This window comes from Pecten maximus, chromosome 6, assembly GCF_902652985.1.
Source record: "Pecten maximus chromosome 6, xPecMax1.1, whole genome shotgun sequence".
NCBI classification, from domain to species: domain Eukaryota; kingdom Metazoa; phylum Mollusca; class Bivalvia; order Pectinida; family Pectinidae; genus Pecten; species Pecten maximus.
Genome location: NC_047020.1, coordinates 7,101,019 through 7,122,120, shown reverse-complemented (window position 1 = coordinate 7,122,120; position 21,102 = coordinate 7,101,019). Strand labels below are relative to the sequence as shown.

Sequence of the window (21,102 nt, the reverse complement as noted above, 5' to 3'; positions counted from 1 at the left end):
GTTTCCCTTGGTCCCTAGTTGTGCATATTATTGCATTTTGGGACCGATATGCAAACAACATGGCTGACAGGCGCCCATCTTTGATTTTGACAATTGAAGTTTGTTATCGCTATTTCTCAGAAAGTACAGAAGGGATATTTCTCAAATTTCATGTGTAAGTTCCCCTTGGTCCCTAGTTGTGTGCATATTGCATTTAAGGGACCAATCAGAAAACAACATGGCTGACAGTTGGCCATCTTGGATTTTGACAATTGCAGGTTGTTCCTGCTTCATCGTGTTATATAAAGTTATTAAAAGTTTTGAAGGAAGAGTGAGAGAAGGGAAAAGAAGAGGAAAGATCAGTCTTTCATTTGACTGATATAGATCATTCATTGTTGGGCACGAAGATCCCTTTGGGATCTCCTGAAATAGATTGCTTCTAAATAACCAATCGTTCAGACCAAACCTACATGTACAGAACTTTGTGTTGTCGTGGAATTCTAGAGACCACACTTTATGTATGTGTAAATTAATTCTTAACTACCTTTTGTGATGTTCTCAATTGCCTCCAAGGACAAAAACATGAATTTACACAGCAAATATACAGACATCTTTATTTCATTCACCAATTTCTTTTTTGTAAGGTGACAAATGAAATGGAAATGAAATTTCAGCAAATATGTAAACACTCAAAATTATATGACAAAACGTCTGAGATGGCCAAGTACATATGAAGAAGCTACCGGTATCTGTATTGTATCTTACACAATTGTAATCTCACCATATTAACTGGGAAGTATACATCACTATCAATGTGTCCCATCATCAGGGAAAGTTTATAGCTAAAACTACCTGGTGTCTCTTACTAGAGTAATGCAAGTAAATAAATAGAGCCTCACAATGAATTAAAGCCATAACTCTTCATATGGTGGGTTGTGCCTTGCTATATGGGAGGCATATATTGTATACCCATGTCTGTTAACCCCGTCCTATACTTATGACCAATATCTTTACAATCCCTAAAACAGGTTTTGTTCATGTTGACATATAACACCAAGCATACCAGATCTTATACTGAATATCAGATATGTCCCAAATATTCTTCATGTTGAACAAAAAAGAATATGTCCACCGTCTCAAGAGATCTTTTCATATAAATATCTGGCAGTTGCAGGAAAATGAAAGACATGAAGTATTGACAAAAATATGGAAGTTAATATACCTAGTAATCAAAATTTATGTATTGCAATAACAGTGCAACACTTTTAATAGAATTGTATTAATTTCTAAGTTACCTATACCTTCACAAGAATTTGCACACTTTCCTTCACATATCATTTAAGTTTGCAAATAATTTCCAAACAGTTTGTGTTCAAAGCAAACTTTGAGCAAATTGATATACATGTACATATATTCTGCATGCTTATACTTGTGTAAAAAATGTTATGGTATCTTAATTCAATCCTCACAAAAAGTTTAACAACAGATCATAAATAAATGTAAAATGGCTATAGTTACTTGGAGTGTACCAATAAATATATACCTACATTATCAACAGGTACATATCATGTATTATATCTGTAGTCTATAATAAATAGATACACTAGTAACATGTGTTGCGTAAAGTTAAAAGATAACTACCATTTTAAGTGAGTGACCTTGACCCAAAAACCATGAAACTCTTAACTTTGATCTGTTCAGTTAGTACATGTATCCATTGTGGCACAGAACAGAAAGCTATCACAATTCTTCAAAATCACAAACAGTTAATCTCCTATTTAAATGTAGTAGTGAAAGGATTACTGCTGTCTTGTAAGTCGATATCCACATATTCATTTTTCCTTCCCTTCTTTAGAAGCTGTAGTTTTATCGTGGCCACTTCCTTGCTGTCGGACGCTGCTGCCTGTGGCAGTGTGCTGTCAGATTTAGTCATATCTGGTGCATTAACAGCTGAAATCTTAATGACACATCCTTTTTCTATCAGTTGTCTCTCGTGTGCCATAGCTAGCTGTGATACCACTCTCCTCTCAACCTGGACAATTAAAACAAGTTTCAAACCATCACTTTTATATTAATCCTTTAAACTGAGTAAAGTTCAGTAATCTGTGACCACTTATCATTTCCTTATGGAGGACAGAAGAAATGACCTTGAGAATTACATTGCTGTTAATAATATTTTTTGTGCAAAATAAACCATGCTAAAAATGTTCTCATGTAATGATTAATTAAGATAACATCCTGATATTAGTGTTAACCCCGTGGAATTATTACATTATAGTAAAATATGTTTATAACAAACACAACATTGAAAACTTCTGCCTTTAATCATGCTGCAACTGTATTTTCATGCTAATAAGCCATCACTATGTTGCCCAACTTGAGGTGAACTTACGGTAAGTTACCTCATACTTACTTGACCTGGCCCCATAGTTGACATCATAATCATCAGGACAGTAGGTCACCCACTCGAGGTGAACTTACCTCATACTTAATTGACCTGGACCCATAGTGGACATCATAACCATCAATATGTCACCCCACTCGAGGTGAACTTACCTCATACTTACTTGACCTGGCCCCATAGTTGACATCATAATCATCAGGACAGTAGGTCACCCACTCGAGGTGAACTTACCTCATACTTAATTGACCTGGACCCATAGTGGACATCATAACCATCAATATGTCACCCCACTCGAGGTGAACTTACCTCATACTTAATTGACCTGGCCCCATAGTGGACATCATAGCCATCAATATGTCACCCCACTCGAGGTGAACTTACCTCATACTTAATTGACCTGGCCCCATAGTGGACATCATAGCCATCAATATGTCACCCCACTCGAGGTGAACTTAACTCATACTTAATTGACCTGGCCCCATAGTGGACATCATAGCCATCAATATGTCACCCCACTCGAGGTGAACTTACCTCATACTTAATTGACCTGGTCCCATAGTGGACACCATAGCCATCAATTTGTCACCCCACTCGAGGTGAACTTACCTCATACTTAATTGACCTGGCCTATAGTGGACATCATAGCCATCAATATGTCGCCCCACTCGAGGTGAACTTACCTCATACTTAATTGACCTGGCCCCATAGTGAACATCATAGCCATCAGCCAGGACATCCACCACACTATGGTCCCAGATCAGTTTGATGTTATGTTTTTTCGAGGCTTGATCTGACCAGAACTCCAGTTCCTTATTCACCAGTTTACTCAGCTCAGATCGTGAAAACGGTAAAAAGTAAACCACTTCATTTATCCTTCCAAGGAACTCATCTCTTCTGAACGCTCTCTGTTAGAAAGGAAGTCATTTTATACAATATAGAATATATCATACATACATAATTATATTAAGGGCATTACTCTAGAGCATCCTATAACAAGGGAACGTATTCCACTGACCATTAACAGGAAACATATGCCATGTCATTATGGTTTATCTATTCATATGAAATTATAAATTTATTGTCTATGGACAATTAAATTAAATTAGGGTGCTAACAAAATGAACAAAGGGCCATAACTCTGTATATAACACAGCATCATCTGAATAGGTATACTCATACACAGCAAATGTAGATGGGGTATACATAATATATCCTTAGACAAAACAATGAATAAAGTACAAACCTAATGTCCCCTCTGGACAATGGAATGTTAAGTACCCCACAAAGTGTGTAACAGCAACACCATTTAAACACATAATAAGAGAAATTAATCAATTTTCTGAAATGTTCGTTGTTGAGAGAATTCTGAATTGGATAAATTCCTCGATCACTACAGGTGTTATTTATTTCTAACATCTTACCTTTAGGATTGGACGAACAACAAGGTCTTTGAACCGCCTAGAAATGGTGATCCTCTCAGTAGCCTCCAAGTCCTCTGAATAAGATCATATATTTCTGGTGTCAGAGAAGATTTTCATAGAATATTCAAGTGTCACTGACAACAAAGACTAAAACCGGGGAAATTCTCAAAAAAGATGCTATTCACATCATATTTCACATTATACATTTTGCAAGTAACTAAATTAATTTTAGGAGCCTCTTAATTAACTCTAAATTTTAATAATAATATGACTTCTGACGAAGAAACGATAAATTATTCTATTGTTCCTGGGATCATTAAGGACGAAACAGAAGGATACCTACCCAGTTTCCCTACATGTTTGTGTTTAGACAACTCCGACACTTCCTGTCTCAGGTGTAGGGCATGGTTAGCGATTTCTTCGCTTGCAAGGTTGGATGTCATGATAAAAATAGCATCTTTACAATCTATTGTCTTCCCCTTGCCATCTGTCAGACGACCCTTAATTAGGCATGGAACACATTAATCATCAGATTTACTGATCTTTACATTATACATCATAAAACCTTACTGCCATCTGAGGAAAATTAAATGTCAAGCACTCCAGACCACATACAAGAGCTGATTTCTTTTATCTCCTTGTTATATCATGTATTTAAAAAAAAAAAAAATCTTCTCATATCTTTTGATTACAAATAACTGAAACTTATAATAATTAAACTGACTCAAATGTCTGGTGTTTTTTTCTATAATTCCATACTTTATAAAACTCTCCAAATAGATATAAGAAATAGTAATAAGTCATTGTGATACTACACATTGATACCTATATACCAACCTCATCAAACAACTGAAGCATGATGGTCAATACATCTGGATGTGCCTTATCCACTTCATCAAACAGTACAACAGCTGTCGGACATTCAGTGAGTTTCTTGGTGAGTTGTCCCCCCTCCTCATGTCCCACATAACCAGGTGGTGAGCCTATAAACTTTGCCACCTGTGTAAGGTAAAAATAACTTCATACATGTCTTGCATATTAGGTCACATCCTCTAGTTCAAAGGTCAACCTTGCAATTGTACAGGTCGATATATATACATACAAGGATTTGTGTAACATATTCCTTACAAAATTCAAATTTGCTTTTAAGAGTTATTCCATTGAGCAGACATTTATGTCTACAGCATACTTATGTATTTCTTTTTTACATGTCTATTATATACTTTAAAGTGACACACTTTTCTCATGTTGATCAATATTAATAAAGCATGAATTTGGAATGTGTAAATATATCCCTTTAAAGTCTCGTTGAAATCCCTAAAAGTCATGTCCAAACATTTGTAGTATACAGATAAAATAATGAAATTTCATATGTTTTCCTACCTCGTGTTTCTCCTGGTACTCGGACATATCTATCCTTATAAAGCCCTGTAATATACAACATATACGATAAACTCTATACACTTTGACAATGGTAAAGGAAATATGGTCTAAATCATTACAATTGTATTCTAGCTCTTATCCAAATATCTTGCTACTCCAAAATCATAACTTAAGGCCTTGTGGGTATTAAGAAAAACTGATAACTTTGAACATTGAAGAAATCTCAAGCAATTCTTTAAGTGTATGTATTGGTAAGTAGAACATCTGTTTCAAACAGGTACTTCTCAAAAACTAATTTGTATTTTAATTAACACCATGAAATATCTATTGGAAAATCTAATGTGCAGCATATACAGGTTAGGTCACTTTCCTTATGTCTAAATGAAGAGAAATACTAAGTCTGGTAGATACCTTTTTCACATCTTTATGTAGATACCTTGCACACTGCTTGGCTAACTCTGTTTTACCTACAAAGTTACAGGACATTGTGAATGATTGTGTTATGTTTTATTTGTATGAAAACCTACAAGCTATTAGTAAATAAAGCTTTTAATGCACACCTTTAACTATCACCTGTATAAGTTAATCAATCTGCTTATTGCACACCTTTAACTATCACCTGTATAAGTAATCAAATCTGCTATTGCACACCTTTAACTATAACCTGTATAAGTTAATCAAGCGTTTATTGCACACCTTTAACTATCACCTGTATAAGTAAATAAAGCTTTTATTGCACACCTTTAACTATCACCTGTATAAGTAAATAAAGCGTTTATTGCACACCTTTAACTATCACCTGTATAAGTAAATAAAGCTTTTATTGCACACCTTTAACTATAACCTGTATAAGTTAATCAAATCGTTTATTGCACACCTTTAACTATCACCTGTATTAATGGGAAAGCTCTTGTATCACTGTATTCCTTCTACAACTTTATGTTGGAATATCAGCCACTAATATGATTTACTGTACTATCATTTAACCGCTCCCTCCAACAGATTTGAAGTGTTTATTATCATTTACCTGTAATAAATAATCTATTGTGATGTAATATATTATCAACAAAATGTCTGGACACTGAAATGACATGAACACTATATACTTCATGCTAAAAAGAGCTTCAAGTTCAGAAAGAGTTGAGACAGTAAGACTGGTCAATGTTCCTATTACCTATTCCTGATGATCCCATGAACAGAAACACTAGAGGATGGTCTTCGTCATACCAGCCATTCTCCTTTCTTCTGATAGCTGTGAAGGTCAACAGATACACTGCATGGTTGTATATAAGTATCATAACAATATAATTTCCTATCATCCTTACAGGTTAAATCCCACCTAACCTCCATTGTAGTTATTGTTCAGGACTTTGACATCCTTATAACAGCCACAGTTATATGGGGAGTGTGGTGGTTATCAGGACGTTGACGTCCCCATAACGGCCACAGTTATATGGGGAGTGTGGTGGTTATCAGGACGTTGACGTCCCCATAACAGCCACAGTTATATGGGGAGTGTGGTGGTTATCAGGACGTTGACGTCCCCATAACAGCCACAGTTATATGGGGAGTGTGGTGGTTATCAGGACGTTGACGTCCCCATAACAGCCACAGTTATATGGGGAGTGTGGTGGTTATCAGGACTTTGACGTCCCCATAACAGCCACAGTTATATGGGGAGTGTGGTGGTTATCAGGACGTTGACGTCCCCATAACAGCCACAGTTATATGGGGAGTGTGGTGGTTATCAGGACGTTGACGTCCCCATAACAGTCACAGTTATATGGGGAGTGTGGTGGTTATCAGGACTTTGACGTCCCCATAACAGCCACAGTTATATGGGGAGTGTGGTGGTTATCAGGACGTTGACGTCCCCATAACGGCCACAGTTATATGGGGAGTGTGGTGGTTATCAGGACGTTGACATCCTTATAACAGCCACAGTTATATGGGGAGTGTGGTGGTTATCAGGACTTTGACGTCCCCATAACAGTCACAGTTATATGGGGAGTGTGGTGGTTATCAGGACGTTGACATCCTTATAACAGCCACAGTTATATGGGGAGTGTGGTGGTTATCAGGACGTTGACGTCCCCATAACAGCCACAGTTATATGGGGAGTGTGGTGGTTATCAGGATGTTGACGTCCCCATAACAGCCACAGTTATATGGGGAGTGTGGTGGTTATCAGGACTTTGACATCCCCATAACAGTCACAGTTATATGGGGAGTGTGGTGGTTATCAGGACGTTGACGTCCCCATAACAGTCACAGTTATATGGGGAGTGTGGTGGTTATCAGGACGTTGACGTCCCCATAACAGCCACAGTTATATGGGGAGTGTGGTGGTTATCAGGACGTTGACGTCCCCATAACAGTCACAGTTATATGGGGAGTGTGTTGGTTATCAGGACGTTGACGTCCCCATAACAGTCACAGTTATATGGGGAGTGTGTTGGTTATCAGGACTTTGACGTCCCCATAACAGCCACAGTTATATGGGGAGTGTGGTGGTTATCAGGACGTTGACGTCCCCATAACAGCCACAGTTATATGGGGAGTGTGGTGGTTATCAGGACGTTGACGTCCCCATAACAGCCACAGTTATATGGGGAGTGTGGTGGTTATCAGGACGTTGACGTCCCCATAACAGTCACAGTTATATGGGGAGTGTGGTGGTTATCAGGACGTTGACGTCCCCATAACAGCCACAGTTATATGGGGAGTGTGGTGGTTATCAGGATGTTGACGTCCCCATAACAGTCACAGTTATATGGGGAGTGTGGTGGTTATCAGGACGTTGACGTCCCCATAACAGCCACAGTTATATGGGGAGTGTGATGGTTATCAGGACGTTGACGTCCCCATAACAGCCACAGTTATATGGGGAGTGTGGTGGTTATCAGGACGTTGACGTCCCCATAACAGTCACAGTTATATGGGGAGTGTGGTGGTTATCAGGATGTTGACGTCCCCATAACAGCCACAGTTATATGGGGAGTGTGGTGGTTATCAGGACTTTGACGTCCCCATAACAGCCACAGTTATATGGGGAGTGTGTTGGTTATCAGGACGTTGACGTCCCCATAACAGTCACAGTTATATGGGGAGTGTGTTGGTTATCAGGACTTTGACGTCCCCATAACAGCCACAGTTATATGGGGAGTGTGGTGGTTATCAGGACGTTGACGTCCCCATAACAGCCACAGTTATATGGGGAGTGTGGTGGTTATCAGGACGTTGACGTCCCCATAACAGTCACAGTTATATGGGGAGTGTGTTGGTTATCAGGACGTTGACGTCCCCATAACAGTCACAGTTATATGGGGAGTGTGTTGGTTATCAGGACTTTGACGTCCCCATAACAGCCACAGTTATATGGGGAGTGTGGTGGTTATCAGGACGTTGACGTCCCCATAACAGCCACAGTTATATGGGGAGTGTGGTGGTTATCAGGACGTTGACGTCCCCATAACAGCCACAGTTATATGGGGAGTGTGGTGGTTATCAGGACGTTGACGTCCCCATAACGGCCACAGTTATATGGGGAGTGTGGTGGTTATCAGGACGTTGACGTCCCCATAACGGCCACAGTTATATGGGGAGTGTGGTGGTTATCAGGACGTTGACGTCCCCATAACGGCCACAGTTATATGGGGAGTGTGGTGGTTATCAGGACGTTGACGTCCCCATAACGGCCACAGTTATATGGGGAGTGTGGTGGTTATCAGGACGTTGACGTCCCCATAACGGCCACAGTTATATGGGGAGTGTGGTGGTTATCAGGACTTTGACGTCCCCATAACAGCCACAGTTATATGGGGAGTGTGGTGGTTATCAGGACGTTGACGTCCCCATAACAGCCACAGTTATATGGGGAGTGTGGTGGTTATCAGGACGTTGACGTCCCCATAACGGCCACAGTTATATGGGGAGTGTGGTGGTTATCAGGACTTTGACGTCCCCATAACAGCCACAGTTATATGGGGAGTGTGGTGGTTATCAGGACGTTGACGTCCCCATAACAGCCACAGTTATATGGGGAGTGTGGTGGTTATCAGGATGTTGACGTCCCCATAACAGCCACAGTTATATGGGGAGTGTGGTGGTTATCAGGACGTTGACGTCCCCATAACAGCCACAGTTATATGGGGAGTGTGGTGGTTATCAGGACTTTGACGTCCCCATAACAGCCACAGTTATATGGGGAGTGTGGTGGTTATCAGGACTTTGACGTCCCCATAACAGCCACAGTTATATGGGGAGTGTGGTGGTTATCAGGACGTTGACGTCCCCATAACAGCCACAGTTATATGGGGAGTGTGGTGGTTATCAGGACTTTGACGTCCCCATAACAGCCACAGTTATATGGGGAGTGTGGTGGTTATCCTCAATGTCTCAAGGACAAATGTAGGGGACCTCAAATAAGCTCTTATTACATAAAAATGAACTCCAGAGAATATCGAATTACGAGAATATCGTAAACAAGAGGCCCATGGGCCTAAACGGTCACCCGAGTCTTAAATATATAACTATCTTCTATATCTTCTATGTATTTACAATGTATTCTAAACAGTTACCATATAAATAGTAGTACAATTCAGTATAGTTTCACCCCTCCTCATAATTCTTACCAATTTTGAATCATTTCCAGGAAGAAACACAAAACCTATGGGCCATGAAATTTAAAATTTTCATAAATCACCTTAAGACTTTTCCATCCATGATGAGTATTTGATTCTACCAATTCTATCTTGAGCAGAAGGTTTCTAAAATTCCAGAAGTTGAAAATGTTAACTAACGATGGATGACAGACAACGGACGAAGCCGTAACTCAGGTGACCTAAAAATGAGAAATATACTGAGATTCTTCTGGTCATATCATCTTTATCTTCTGATATATTCAGGCTACAATTTTTGTATTTTCATACTTGGCATAGTAAAGTGTTATCTTGCCTAATTTATCTTTAAACAAGAGCTTTGTACAGCTGGCTTTCTAACTGATCAGGTTCCAACTGTCTTAGATTTCCAACAGTCTTAGATTTTGGACATGATGCACACCATTGAATACTAGCCGCATTATACCCACCAGCTGCTACAGTTGCGATAGCACCGTCTTGTCCGATAATGTGTTCCTTCAGTCGCTGCTCCAGAGGAAACTTCCTTCTTTCTTCAGCTGCTTTCTGTTCTTGTATTACTTTAAACTGTGGACAAGAAAAACAGCTAGATTTTAGAATACATTGATAAAACAAATCAACAGTTAGTAACAATTAGTCAAAAGGTACCCCTGATTTTTATACTCCTTTAGAGGGTACAGGTTAATGAGTAAAGGTACATTACCTTTTGGGTGGACTCCTCGATCACTTTTTTCATCACCTTGCTCTTGGCATATTCAACAGGATTATGGCCATTTGCATTCTCCAGGGTGGGATCAGCACCTGTAATATCAAAAATATCCACTCATTGATGTCAAAATAGCAACATTTGTACTTATATAATTCACGAAGAATTCTACGGAAGTGAATGTGTTGCCTACGCAGCATGTTGGGTGGTTACGAACATACCACTTGTCCAATTTGATTTCCACACGAAAGAACAGCATCACTCAAGTATGCTTGGAAATCAGCAATACAGAGCAGACAATTTCAGTAAATGAGAACCTCATGACGTTTGAGCTTGATTGGTTGAAAAGAACTGGAGTTATTCCATGGAAACAGATTTTCTATTTAAAGTAACAGTGATCATGGCCTAGACCTTTGACCTTTGGACCAGTAAAAAAAAAAGGAAAAAAAACCATTTCATGCAAGCACTTGTGGTAAGGAAAAACTGCATGAAAACTGAGTTTGATGGCCCAAAGAAACTTAAATTATCACAAGGAAACAAATTTTCTAATTTTAGTAATTGGAAGAAGTAATGAAAAATACCCTGCCCGTGCCGGGCTTCAAACTAGTGACCTTCTGCTCTCAAGGCAAACATCCTACCACTAGGCTAAAGGGAAATTCCCACTAGTCTGAGCTAGTAAAGTGACCTTATACTCTCTACTTTTACAGTAACAGTGACCTTGACCTTCAACCTCCAGACCTGAAAAGCAATCCAAGGCAAGAACTTTTGGTAAGGAAGATCTGCATAAAGTCCGAGTTTGATTGATTGGAACCAAAGGAACTTAAGTCATCACATGAAAATCTCTGTGCAGACGCCGCTGCCAATATAGTGATAGCTATATGTTTTTTGTCAGGTCCACAAAAATGTACCATTCATCAACTGCTTGTAGGACACTGTCAAGGCGACAGTGTAGCCAAGTTTCTAAGTCTTGATAACTACCTGCATGTAGGAGTTCCTTGATATTGTCTACATTGTTTGTGACGACAGTGTAGCCAAGTTTCTATGACTTGACATGTACCTGCTTGTAGGAGTTCTTTGACAACATCAACATTGTCTATGGTGACAGTGTAGGTAAAGTTCTAACATTTGATACCTGCCTGCTTGTAGGAGCTCTTTGACAACATCAACATTGTCTATGGTGACAGTGTAGCCAAGTTTCTAAGACATGATAACTACCTGCTTGTAGGAGTTCCTTGACAACATCAACATTGTCTATGGTGACAGTGTAGGGAAGATTCTAAGACTTTAGACCTACCTGCTTGTAGGAGCTCCTTGACAACATCAACATTGTATATGGTGACAGTGTAGGGAAGATTCTAAGACTTTAGACCTATCTGCTTGTAGGAGTTCCTTGACAACATCAACATTGTCTATGGTGACAGTGTAGGGAAGATTCTAAGACTTTAGACCTACCTGCTTGTAGGAGCTCCTTGACAACATCAACATTGTATATGGTGACAGTGTAGGGAAGATTCTAAGACTTTAGACCTACCTGCTTGTAGGAGCTCCTTGACAACATCAACATTGTATATGGTGACAGTGTAGGGAAGATTCTAAGACTTTAGACCTACCTGCTTGTAGGAGTTCCTTGACAACATCAACATTGTCTATGGTGACAGTGTAGGGAAGATTCTAAGACTTTAGACCTACCTGCTTGTAGGAGCTCCTTGACAACATCAACATTGTATATGGTGACAGTGTAGGGAAGATTCTAAGACTTTAGACCTACCTGCTTGTAGGAGCTCCTTGACAACATCAACATTGTCTATGGTGACAGTGTAGGGAAGATTCTAAGACTTTAGACCTACCTGCTTGTAGGAGCTCCTTGACAACATCAACATTGTCTATGGTGACAGTGTAGGGAAGATTCTAAGACTTTAGACCTACCTGCTTGTAGGAGTTCCTTGACAATGTCCACATCATCTATAAGGACAGCGTAGTGAAGTGGTGTACAGTCTTTAAAGTAAGCCCTTTGGTGGAGCTGCTCACTGAACTCTTGCTCCCTTATCATCAGCACTGGAAAATGCCATACAGATTAGGATAATAAAGTTTGTAAAACTCTTTATTGTAACCAATGTCAAACTCTTGATATTTACTAGGGATGTCAAACAGGTCAGTTTTTAATGATCAGTTAGTTGGATAATCTTCCGATTGAAAACCAGTTAATTACTCAGCCTAACAATAGACTGTTAGGCCCCTAGTAGTAGCTGGTAAAATTCTATCACAATAGGAAGGTGTTATTTGACTCCAAAGACATGAAATAATCATTATAACATTTAATAACATTCAGTTCATACCACACATGGAATAAACTCTAAATGTGTTTTGATTGTTGACACAGTGACCTTTGACAACAACAATCATAACTGTAATCATACAATGTTTAATTAGGAAAGTTTTGATAGCGATTACTATTCACTTGCTATCGATCCAAGTAGGGCTCCTCTCATTGGTATGTAATTTATACATGTACATCAGATAATTTGGTTACTGATTTTGGTAACCAGTTTGCGGCCTTCTGACTAAGTAACTGGTTAACCAGTAGACAACCCTAATATTTACATCTACCTTTCCAAGGTGTTTATGATCATGAGAAATCTTCTGAGGTAATGTAACTTACAGAGGGTTAGAAATTTCTTTCATATTATGAAATATTTTCTGTATTTTCATAGGTGGCATTTCTAGAAATTTACAAAGAAAAGATACCATACATTCTTACAATTCTACATATTTTAAAAATATTATGTAACAGAGCACATGTTTAATTAAATTTAAATCACTGCCTCCGCTAGGGATCGAACCCGGGGCCTCTGGCTTAGTAGTCTTGCGCTTAACCGATCGAGCTAAAGAGAAGATGTCTCTAGCCGAGCAGTATACTACAGCTAGTATTTACATGTACTAGGGTTACAATTACATTGAATTTCTTACCATGCATTGCATTGAACCGTCTCTCCCTGGCTATTGTGACATGATTTGTATACTCATCGCGTACACTTGGGTCTGCACCAGCCTTCAATAATAACTGTACAACTCTAAATTTCGAAATAAGAAAATCTTATTAGATAACAGAAATCTTATTAGATAACAGGAAATCTTATAAGATAACAGGAAATCTTATTAGATAACAGGGAATCTTATTAGATAACAGGAAATCTTATTAGATAACAGGAAATCTTATTAGATAACAGGAAATCTTATTAGATAACAGGAAATCTTATTAGATAACAGGAAATCTTATTAGATAAAAGAGTAAAAATATCATGCTGTTTATTTCATGAGATTGTAATATTTCAGCCTTCCTCATCATGATGTAATGTTATTATAGAACCTTAGGGTTACGTTTTTCTAGTTTCTGTATGTAACATTAAAATTTCCATTGTATTTAAAGAGATGCAAAATATAGTGAACGTATCCTGGGAAGAAAATGAACCAATTGAGAAACAAACATGTGATTTAACTAAATATTTTGAAATTGTCGCGATTATTCATTACGTAATTTCAATCAGAAATGCATAGACTGATTAGCAAGTGATTATCCTATGTCATTTTAAGGATTTTTATTTACTTTAAAAAAGCTGTGGTTGTGTTGAAGTTCTGTTGACAGAAGAAGAATGACATTTTTAAAGCTCACTTGAATGGACATACTGTGATTAAGTTTAATTCTTAGATTGATTAATCGGTGATGTGCGTCATGTTACTTGATATTAAAACCACATCGCGAAGATTCCTGTCTAATATTGTCCCAGTATATTTGGGTTTAAAGTTTCTAAATTGTTCTCAATTTACTGCTTTTTTCCTATATATCAATTGATCTGTATCATGATTAGATATTGATCTTTGATAACATTTATTAGAAGAAATTTGTCCCGAAAATGTATTTTTGTTAACAATGAATGGGCCTACCTGATATTCGTTCTGGTGATTTGTTATATAACACATTCATTTGATATACATTGTACTAGCATTTCACTATCAACTAACTTAAAACATGCAACATCTTTATTAATTGCTATCAGAATCTCTGTTGCAGAAACAAGCTAACGTTAGGTTTTGCCTCAATCACTTCAACCAGTGGCCATTTTTGTAAGCCTTAAATACGTATTTCTTGGAAATTTCATTTTAAGTATCAAATATAGAAACAATTGGATATTTCACTTGCCAAATAAAACAAGAGGCCCAGAGGGCCTGTATCGCTCACCTGGATTTCATGAGATATGAAACAAGAATGATGATTAATTATATTTGTCACTGGTATTGCTATGTCAATATATCATAGGCATTTTATAGGGGTACGTGAGGTTTTTGTGCCAAAAAATGCATTAATCAATGAAATAAAATTGACTTTTGGCGCAACCCCATAGGGATGCTACCACACAAATGTGAGTGATATCCATTGCCTAGTTTCAGAAAACAAGTTGTTTAAACCAATTGACCCCTTTTGACCCCGCCCTCTGCACCCCGGGGGGGTCAGTTCCTTCCTTTATGAAATTTTGAATCCTTACCCAAAAGGATGCTATCGGTCAAATATGAGCTGTTTCAGAGAAGTTGTTCATATCAATTTAGCCAAATTGACCCCTTTTGGCCCCACCCCTCAGCTCCCTGGTGGGGTCAACCCTAAAATTTGTACAATTTTGAATCCCCACCCCATGACCATGCTACCATACAAATGTGAGTGATATCCATAGCTTAGTTTCAGAGAAAAAGTTGTTTATATCAATTTAACCAAATTAACCCCTTTTGGCCTGGCCCCTCAGCCCCCAGGTGGTTGGCCCCGTCATTTGTTCAATTTTGAATCCTTAACCCAAGGGAATGCTACCAGTCAAATATTAGAGATATCCCTTGCTCAGTTTCAGAGAAAAAGTTGTTTAAATCAATTCTGTCAAAATGACCCCTTTTAGCCCCGGCCTCACTATTTGTACAATTTTGAATCCCGACCCCAAAGGGATGCTCACAGTCAAATATGAGCAATATCTATTGTTTGGTTTCAGAGGAGAAGTTGTTCATATCAATTTAGCCAAATTGACCCCTAATTGACCCCTCTTGGCCCCGCCCCTCAGGCCCCCGTGGGGTAAGCCTCACCATTTGTACAATTTTGAATCCCCACCCCATAGTGATGCTACCAGGCTAATATGAGCAATATCCATTGCTCCGTTTCAGAGAAGAAGTTGTTTATATCAATATAGCCAAATTGACCACATTTGGCCCCGCCCCTCAGGCCCCTGGGGGGTCAGCCCCATCATTTTTACAATTTTGAATCCCCACCTAATAGTGATGCTACCAGGCAAATATGAGCGATATCCATTGCTCAGTTTCAGAGAAGAAGTTGTTAATATCAATATAGCCAAATTGACCCCTAATTGACCCCGCCCCTCAGGCTCCCAGGGGGTTAGCCCCAACATTTGTACAATTTTGAATCCCCATCCCATAGTGATGCTACCAGGCAAATATGAGCAATATCCATAACTCGGTTTCAGAGAAGTCGTTTATATCAATATAGCCCAATTGACCACATTTGGCCCCGCCCCTCAGGCCCCTGGGGGGTCAGCCCCATAATTTGTACAATTTTGAATCCCCACCCCATAGTGATGCTACCAGGCAAATATGAGCAATATCCATTACTCGGTTTCAGAGAAGAAGTTGTTTATATCAATATAGCCAAATTAACCACATTTAGCCCCGCCCCTCAGGCCCCTGGGGGGTCAGCCCCATAATTTGTACAATTTTGAATCCCCACCCCATAGTGATGCTACCAGGCAAATATGAGCGATATCCATTACTCGGTTTCAGAGAAGAAGTCATTAATATTAATAGAGCCAAATTGACCCCTTTTGGCCCCGCCCCTCAGACCCCTGGGGGGTCAGCCCCACCATTTGTACAATTTTGAGTCCCCACCCCATAGGGATGCTTCTGACCAAATTTGGTCAAATTCTGATCATTGGTTATGAAGAAGAAGTCAATTGTTGACGGACGGACGGACGGACGACAGACGACGGAAGGACGACGGACGCTACGGTATGGCATAAGCTCACCTTGGTCCTTCGGATCAGGTGAGCTAAAAACCAAGACTGAAAAGAGTATTCAACCGGTGAAGGCCATGCATTTTTATCAACCCAAGGGATGACTTTACAATGTCGTATCAACAGAATGTATACAAGTTACCTCCCCTTGCACAAACAAGGCAGCATGCAGGTATATTAATTTGCACACAAGACAGTTCGGAATACTCAAGCAAGTCATTTTTGTGTATGATTTTAACACTTTTCTATAATTTATTTATCTTAAACAGATATATTTAAACATATAAAAGCATGAATCTTATCACTAATTACAAACAAATGTTTCGCAGAAGGATTTTAGTGTGTTGTTAGTTTTTGTTGGGAAAAATATTTTTCCGGTCCCATCCTGAACTCATCGGGATTTATCATAGAAATTAGCAACATTTTGATTCCTCCAAGAGTTCCTTATGAATTTGTTCTCACCTGAGGTTTCCACTAATCGCTGCTACATGAAGTGCTGTCCACCCAAGCTCATGTTTCTGATTCACATCAACACCTGTTTTCAGTAACCTGGAAATATGTAACAAGAAAATATAAGAAAAATTAAAAACAATCCTTCAGTATTTTGTAGTTCTTTCCTATCACAAAAATTCTTTTCTTATAATTCACAAATATCAGGGGTATATAGAATTATTTCCATAAAGAATAGAGGCAATCTACAAAAACTAACTTTGTTGTTAAAATAGGTACAACAAAATGTAGACTTAGAAATAAAACCTATCAAGCAATATATTTTATCTACATATGAACCATTATTTTTTACCTGATGTATCTTTGTTTAAAAATGTAGAGTTTTGTTAATGACATATTACCGTTCAATTTCCTTTACATTTCCTTGTTTCACAGCTAGGAGGAATCTTTCTGAAAAAAGTCATCAAGAACACATGCAAATATTTGGGAATGGCAACCAAAGGTTCATTGCACTTGACTATATATATATAATGCATTTCCAATTGTAATAAGAAGATATCAAGTGTACATCCTTATTATATATATTCCATTCACACAATCAAAATACATATATATATCATTCTATTTAAGCCAGGACCTTCAACTCTTTATGCACTAGATCTGTTAACCATTTTACCCACAGGAGTACTGTAAAAGTTGATATTTTCGCGCGTTGAAATTTTCGCTTTAGTCAGCCTCCAAACTGTTCGCGGTGTGGATATTTTCGCGCTGTCAGTCATGATGAAAATATATTTTCACGCTGCGATGTCATTGGCCATGTATATAAAGTAAGATTATTTTCGGCAAAATCCATTGACAGCTCATGACGATCAATCGAGTAAATATACCAAACTTTGATCAATAGACACGTTTATGTTAATTGGTTGTTAGTGTGATAATTGCATTACATCTGTGTGACAGAAAAAAAAAATATATATCAGATGTATTAGCGTTGATTCAGTTTTTTACATTGAAAATACACCACGTACGAGACACCTGATTGCAACTTTAGGCCCCGAAAATGTATAAATAACATGCGTTATCAGTACTCGTACTGTATGGTAAATTAAGAAATCATCCGTGTACTGTTGAATGCAGTGTTAATTAATATAACTAAGTATTTTGATTATGTAATTGCGACTGAACACCTCTTGATTACTTCCAATCAAACTATTACCTGTAAACCTGCCCCCTCAAGCTAGGTAGACAGGCCACGCGAGGCGTCACTCGTCAAGTTGAAAGGACCGGACGTCCGGTCATGCCGAGTGACGTGATAAGCTTTCATGTCTAGTCAAAACAATCACAGGTGTCTCAATTAGCGATAGGTAATTTTTCAGGTATCAAATAAGTTTGGTAGTAATTAAATACGACTTGGCCACTTAAAAGCAGACATATTGATGTTCTGACCTAATTTTACCAACATATATAGACCTATTTCTACAGTAGCCCTTTCGTATTTTCAATATATTAAACGGACCATTCATCACAGTTAAGTATCGATAGAGTCGTGGAGACTCAGCATTTACATTTCTAATACAAGCAAGTTTATCTATATTGTAACAAATGAAACGTGTGCTGTTTTGGGGCCTATAGCTACAAAATGGCCGACCAGCTTTGCGATCGATATGTACAGTAGCGTAGAAGCGATCGTAATTATCATGAAATGAAGAAAGTTTAATAATCAATCAACATTAAACTAGATGAAATACTATCATGTTAATAATTACTTAATAAATTAGTACAACCATGTCTCAGACAAATGACCGACATGACAACGTTACTCATCATGGACGACATGGTTTACTACCAGGAACTTGCGTCTTGGATATAAGTGTATTAAGTTTATTTGGTGGAAATATTCTTTTTTTTCTTCTTGGATATAAGTGTATTAAGTTTATTTGGTGGAAATATTCGCGTGCCAATATTTTCATGTATTATTATAATCGCATGTGGATATTTTCGCAGAGAATTAATGATCGCGAAATAAGCGAAAATTTCTGCGCCGCGAACATTTCCACTTTTACAGTTATCATACATTCTCGGTCCTTTAGGCTGTCAAACTTACTGCAATACCAGCTGACAGAGTAAAATGAAGGACTAAACATTGATATACATGTATATCAGAATGTTATCATATACACAAGGCTTCTGCTTCGGTTTCTGTTAACCGTATGACTAGCATGAGTTTCCTCTGGTCCTGAAACCAGACTTGTACATTCTGACAGACATATCTTGTATAGGCATCTATTTGTCAAAATATCCATGTCTGTTGTCACAGGGCCTAGGGAAGCTTGTGCTAATTTTGCTCCCTCTCCAGAAAGTCAGGAGAGGATTGAGCATGGGACCTCCATCTCTATTAGATGTTGAACCATCAGCTTAAATGGCGATCACTCTCTTACAAACTGATGTCACCAATAGGCCCACTCCAGGTAGCTAAAAATGTTGTAGCAGAAAAGCATAAGGGATCCGTAGAGTAAAGCTACTGTAGTAGTGGAAAGGCATTTGTGGCTTTTCGACTGTCAACTGTCAAAAGTGACAAATGCCTTTTTACTCCAGGGATCCCGAATCAGAAGTGATGAAGACTGTACATTTTGCAATTGGACGAGTAGGGGCTCCAGGCAAATCAAACACATAATCCGAAAATTAGTGTATCCTGTTGCGTGTAACTGTTTCACTTTTAGCTGGGGCCTGTTCATTTATACAGACAAACTAGCTGCAGTTCGTCTGTTTTTAAATGTAGTCTGCAGATGTCCATACAGGCCTTAGAATTCTTTCCTAAAGATCATCTGAAAACAACAAAATATCACCAGGTCTGTCCTTATTTCATAAACGAACAACCGGTTGAACCGCAATAAACGAAAACTGCCCTCTTTAGCAGAGGTACTCCAATAATATTAGATGTTAATTAACACGACAGGAAACTTTTGACAGGCTGTCATGTAACATCCATCAATGTAATCAGGTGGAATAAGACCTCATTATACAGTAACGTTCCAAAAGTAGTTGGTCACGTAATATTTTCACTATATAATATATATATTTTATGCATTTTGACAAATTTTCAATTAATTTTTCTTGAAATTCAATACACTAGTAGACAATTGTTACACTGTAGTTCATTCACCTTATGTTTTTTTTACATACTTTTCCGCTGCTTAATTTTCCTAAAATAGATAAATATAAGCATGTTGCCTAAAATGTGATGTCACTTTATTTATTCTTACTTAATATATATAATTTCATTGATAATTCTTTAAGAACTTAAACATGCAATATCTCTTGAAATCAGCTATAGACATTTATGCAAATATTACCAGGAATTAATGAGCAAATAATTCTTTACAATACATGCATGTGAAATTTCAATAAATTCCATTGAAAAACGAAGTCATCAAAATTAATTGAAAATTTGTCAAAATACACGAAAAATATAGCAAAATTATTAAGTGACCGAATACTTTTGGCACGTACGTATACGTGTACGTGTACGTATACGTTACTGTACATAAAGGAGTATAAGCAGAGGCTGATGCAATATTGTAAACAAGTTTCAATAGTGCTGTCAATATACAATAAATAATAAACTACTCATTCAGACCTATCAAATCACCACTAACGACCAATAAAGACTTTAAGAAGACTTACGGTGACTGTCAATCGAGCCGTCATAACAAAATGCAACGGATAGAAAGGAGACTGTTGTCAATCCGACGGATCCAAACACAAATTTCCTCAGTCCAACTCGAGACCATGTTATTGGAAAGCCTGTTGCTATTAGCCAACCCTTATTTAACTTGACGTGTTTATCAGGAGTAACTTTTGATATATTGTTATAAAGATGCATCCGACAGTTACTGATTTTTGAATTAACGCGAAATTTAAGAACAGACCATGTCCGAAAAAGCTGTCTGCAAATATTCGACGCCATGCTGTTGCCAAATAAAAGTTCGGTTGCAGTGAAAATAAAAATTGCAGTTTTTAATTTTGTTATTTTTTTTTTACATATTGCTGTACTTTATCCACTTAA

General features: G+C 38.1%; 1 protein-coding gene across 2 annotated transcripts; it reads right to left on the bottom strand.

The window, feature by feature from the left end:
- Positions 1 to 574: 574 nt before the first annotated feature.
- On the bottom strand, positions 575 to 21,013 carry LOC117328843 (caseinolytic peptidase B protein homolog). Of its 2 annotated transcripts, XM_033886416.1 has the most exons (15): positions 20,721 to 21,013; positions 17,438 to 17,486; positions 17,049 to 17,135; positions 13,498 to 13,601; positions 12,457 to 12,585; positions 10,528 to 10,625; positions 10,277 to 10,391; positions 6,362 to 6,439; positions 5,599 to 5,654; positions 5,188 to 5,232; positions 4,642 to 4,803; positions 4,148 to 4,304; positions 3,805 to 3,878; positions 3,064 to 3,288; positions 575 to 2,011 (listed from the first exon to the last, which is right to left on the bottom strand). In XM_033886416.1, the coding sequence occupies exons 1-15, from the start codon at positions 21,001 to 21,003 to the stop codon at positions 1,754 to 1,756; spliced, it is 1,920 nt and encodes a 639-aa protein (XP_033742307.1). In that variant the 5' UTR covers positions 21,004 to 21,013; the 3' UTR covers positions 575 to 1,753. The 2 variants fall into 2 exon arrangements, with proteins under 2 accessions (XP_033742307.1, XP_033742309.1); XM_033886418.1 differs by lacking the exons at positions 17,438 to 17,486; positions 20,721 to 21,013 and having other exon boundaries at positions 13,498 to 13,579.
- Between the last annotated feature and the right edge of the window lie 89 nt (positions 21,014 to 21,102).